This window comes from Mus pahari, chromosome 2, assembly GCF_900095145.1.
Source record: "Mus pahari chromosome 2, PAHARI_EIJ_v1.1, whole genome shotgun sequence".
Classification (NCBI taxonomy): Eukaryota; Metazoa; Chordata; class Mammalia; order Rodentia; family Muridae; genus Mus; species Mus pahari.
Window position 1 is genome coordinate 18,943,483 of NC_034591.1, and position 4,503 is coordinate 18,947,985.

General features: G+C 45.0%; 1 protein-coding gene across 1 annotated transcript in view; it reads left to right on the plus strand.

The window, feature by feature from the left end:
- The window catches only part of Nos3 (nitric oxide synthase 3), a 20,133-nt gene that overhangs the window by 7,959 nt on the left and 7,671 nt on the right, over window positions 1-4,503 (plus strand). Inside the window, exon 13 of the mRNA XM_021189254.2 lies at window positions 132-236. Coding sequence (XP_021044913.1) covers window positions 132-236 — 105 coding nt within the window. The remainder of the gene's footprint in view (window positions 1-131; window positions 237-4,503) is intronic.

A 4,503-nucleotide genomic window follows, 5' to 3' on the forward strand; every position in this document is an offset into this window, starting at 1 on the left:
AAAAAAAAAAAAAAAAGCCAGGGTTCACAAAGAAAGCTACAGTCTCCAAGGATTCAGCATGCAACCAGGCCTTATCTTGCCTGAGAACAGAGACAGGAAGACAAGTGTCAACACCCATCTTCTCACCGCAGGTCCTGTGCATGGATGAGTATGATGTGGTATCCCTAGAGCATGAGGCACTGGTGTTGGTGGTGACCAGCACATTTGGCAATGGGGATCCCCCGGAGAATGGAGAGGTAAGGCTTTCAGGAGCAGGAGATTGAGAAAAGATTCAAGACAGGGCCAGCTAGATAGGCGGACGCAAACACACACACACACACACACACACACACACACACACACACATACACTCACATACACTCACACACTCACACACACACACACATGAATACACAGCAGTATGGAAAGTTAATATTCTAAGTAGCCCCACTTCCTGATGGAAATGTGAGCTGCTGGGAACCTTGACTCCTGTATCCCCAGCCATCTCCATTATCTGTGCAACTCTTTTGATATGGGGACAGCACTTCCTGGCTGACCAGAGTACTCCCAGGTCTTGCCAACTGAGAAAAATAAGAATTCCCTGCTCACTTCAGTATTTTAGTTTTCCTGTTTCTTGTTTTGAAAAGAAAAAAAAGAAAGAAAGAAAGAAAGGAAAGAAAGAAAGAAAGAAAGAAAGAAAGAAAGAAAGAAAGAAAGAAAGAAAGAAAGAAAGAAAGAAAGAAAGAGAAAGAAAAGCAAAGCATGCGCACACCCTGGATGCTAGCCTCGATTGAATAGCTTCACTTGTTCAGCATGTCTTAAAAGAAACTAAAGCTGAGGCCATCAAATGCCTTGTGGCTACCCATTCTCTTCCCGTGGCACACCTCTGTTCCCCACGTTTGATTCATTTCTACCTGCTCTTCTATCTGTCGCAGCTTTCCATGTCAGGTACCTTATGAGTGCCGAGTCCCTCCTCTTGAATCCAAAGTTAAATGTACACAGCAAGCTTGAATTCTGACAAAAGCCCTTTCCCTAATTCTCATCTGCTTTAAAAACAAACAAACAACCCCCCTTGAGTCAGGTGTGATATCCTGTGTAATCCAAGCACTTGAAAGGCACAGGCAGGAGGGTCAAGAGTTCAACGCTATCTAGAGCTGTACTGTGAGTTTAAGGCCAGTGTTGGCTTCAGGAGACCCAAAACAGGAATGTCTTTAATCTCAGGACTAGGGAGACAAGCAGGTGGGTCTCAGGCTAACTTATCAACATAATGAGGCCCTGTCTCAATAAACAAAACTAAACAGCAAACAAAGACTGAGCCCGGTGAGATACGATGGCTCCTCAGAAAAAGGCACTTGCCTCCATGCCTGAGACCCTTGGGTCTGTCTGTAGGACATAGGTAATAGAAAGACAGAACCAACTCCTGCAAATTGTCCTCTGACCTCTACACACTCAAGCACATAAGCACACACACACACACACACACACACACACACCTGAGTTAAAAATAAAAGCAATAAAAATTTAAAATCAAACCAAAGAACCCAAACACCTGTCTCCACATCTGCTCAGTACCTGCTGGGGCCTCCCTGTGCGTCACCGACAGGCAGAGGGCATCACATGGCGGGCAAAACAATAGGAGTGCTCCAGTGAGGGCTGCCTTTATACCAGGGCTTCCCAATACAGCTCCATTAATCCGTTAATCCATGGGTGGATTAAACCACTCATGAACACAGAGCCCTCCCAACCCAATGATCTCCAAAGGTCTGGCCTCCAAATGTCATTAACACAAGATGGGAGGGACAAACACCATAAGTGGCACCATGATTTAGCTTTGGGGCATAAGTGGAGTGTGTGACCCACAGTCCTAACAGGACAGAGCCCTTCAGCAGCCTAGAAAGCCATCCGTTTCTCCAGGTCAGTCCCTGTCTCAGCAGATGGTACCCTGTCCTCGGCCACTCAGTCTTCGGGGTTTGTCCCTGTCATTAGTCAGTACTTTCTTTCCCTGCTCAATGGTGTTCACTGTGTGAACAGCCGCAGCTTGCTTATTCATTCTTCTGTTGATAGACACTTGGGCTACTTCCAGTTTGGAGTTATTAGGAATAAAACTGTTAAGAATATCCTTGTAGCAGGCTTTTGTGGGCTTATGTTTTCGTTTATCTTGGATAAATACCCAGGAATGGAATTGTTGGGCAATAAGGAAGATGTAAGTTTAACTTTTTTTCAAAAAAAAAAAAAACTGTCAGATGGTCAGATTGAACTATACTTTTGAGATGTGAGCATTTCAATTTTATATCCCATTTTTAAAAGGGAGAAATGCAGGAATATATCCAACAGAAAACAGTATACACACTAAAGATATGAACAAGAATATTTATAGCAACATTGCTCATAACACCCACACTGGAAACAATTCAAGTGTCAATCAACAATAAATTGGATAAACAGTGATAAATTCACATGCGATTCAGCAGTGTGAATGAATCACACAACACAGTACAGATGAGAAGGGAAAGCAGGCCGTGAAAATTCATGTGATACAGTCCACTTTGTCTGAAGTTCAAAACCAGGCAACTCTAAGCCAGGGGTTAGCTCGCTTTGGAGAACAGTGTAAAATACAAAGGTGACTTCAGGATGCTGCCCATATTTCCTAGGGGCTGCTGGTCACACATCTGGTGTGTGGAAACCTACATGACTGTACAGTTACTCTGAGACGTCCACAGACTGAGTACAGAGCATAGGGACGTCGGTGCTTGGCAAGCTTGCTCAAGGCCGTGGGTTTGAACCCTGGTATGGAATTTACCAGCTGTGGTGGTGCATATGTAATCTCAGCATGCACAAGTTGGAGGCAAGAGGGTTAGAAGTTCAAGATCATATTTTTAGCAATATAGCACATTAGAATTCAGCCTGAACTACAAGAAATTCTCTCTCTCTCTCTCTCTCTCTCTCTCTCTCTCTCTCTCTCTCTCTCAAAAAAAAAAAAAAAAAAAAATCCTGAGGTTCTCATGTACTGACTACAGACATCCCCACCCAGCTGACCTATAGCTTGTATTTAGAGGATGTGTTTTGTGTCATTTCTAACTTGTTTCCATTAGTACCCAAACATGAGACAGCCTTCTGGGTGACCACTTGAGTAATCCCCCTGGAGACAGGACACTGCCATCAGGCCCTAAAGCACTGTCTGCTCCCCAAGTAGCTAAGGTGCTGGGCTGCTTGTGTCTAAGGATGACGTGGACAAGCATGAGCTGCCTTCCATCTGCCACTCGAGGAGGGCTTGATCAGTGTGCGCGCACACGCTTGTTATGCTAGCTGTGACGTGCATGTGGAGGTCAGAGGACCTTTGTGGAGTTGGTTCTCTCTTTGCACTTTTACAGGACTCAGGGTTGAAACTCGAGTCCCCACCCTTTTACTGAAAGCACCTTTACCTGCTGTGCCCTCTCCACAGCCACCACCCATTCGTTTTTGTTTTGTTTGAGATAGGGTCTCACTGTGTAGTCACTGTGTAGACCAGGCTAGCCTCAAATTCACACAGTTCTACCGGCTGTGAATTTGTGTGAAGCATGTCCCACTACACTGGCATAACAACCCAGTTTTTAAAGCTCTTCATGCAGCCACATCACCACCTGAATGAGCCACACAGAGATGAGTGGCATGTGTGTGCAGATGCTGGAGAGCCACTCACAGACTGCCCGGTGCCTTTCTGTCACAGGGAAGTCATACACCACCATGCAGTAGGTATCGGACTAGGACACAACCAACCTAAAGAATGAGGGCGAGGGCCTAGAGAGATGTCTTAGCAGTGAGGCTGCTCTTGCAGCAGACTCTAGTTTGATCCTCGGCACCTACGTGGAGGCTCACAACCATCCGTAACTCCACTTCCAGGGGATCTAACACCCTCTTCTTGCCCCCATGGTTACTAGGCATGCACATGATGCACAGACATAAATGCAGGCAAAACATTCATATGCACAAAATAAATACATCTCAAAAAAAGAGAGAGAGAGAAATGAGGCCAAGCCTGAGGTGTTGGCCTAGAAGCATGTCCTCATAGGTCGCTGATAAAGAGCAAGCAAGAATTGCATGGCTCTGTTATAAAACAAAACAAAAAACTATATGTACCTATTTAAGTACCGATAGCCCCCAATTTAGTGTGTGTTTCTATTTCAATTGTAACTTTTTACTTTGTGATAATGAGAAAGCAATATGAGTCCATTAGAAACTGTATTGCAAATCTTAAACTTAGATCTTTGTCCAAACCAGAACCAAGCTCCTGTGTCTGGGTTGTTGAGCAGTCCTCAGGTAGCCAGACATTTGTAGGGGAACAACCAAGGAGGCACTGAGACTCCTTGGTGAGATTAGATGTGAGAGAGTGGGGTGCTGACACTCTGTTAAAACGTTTCCAGCGTACAGTTAGTGTGTTGGGATGTAACCCCACTGTGAGTCAAAGCGTGTATGCTCGTGGATACAGGGCTAGGAAGTTTCCACCTATCAGTAGTATATACACACACACACACACACACACACACA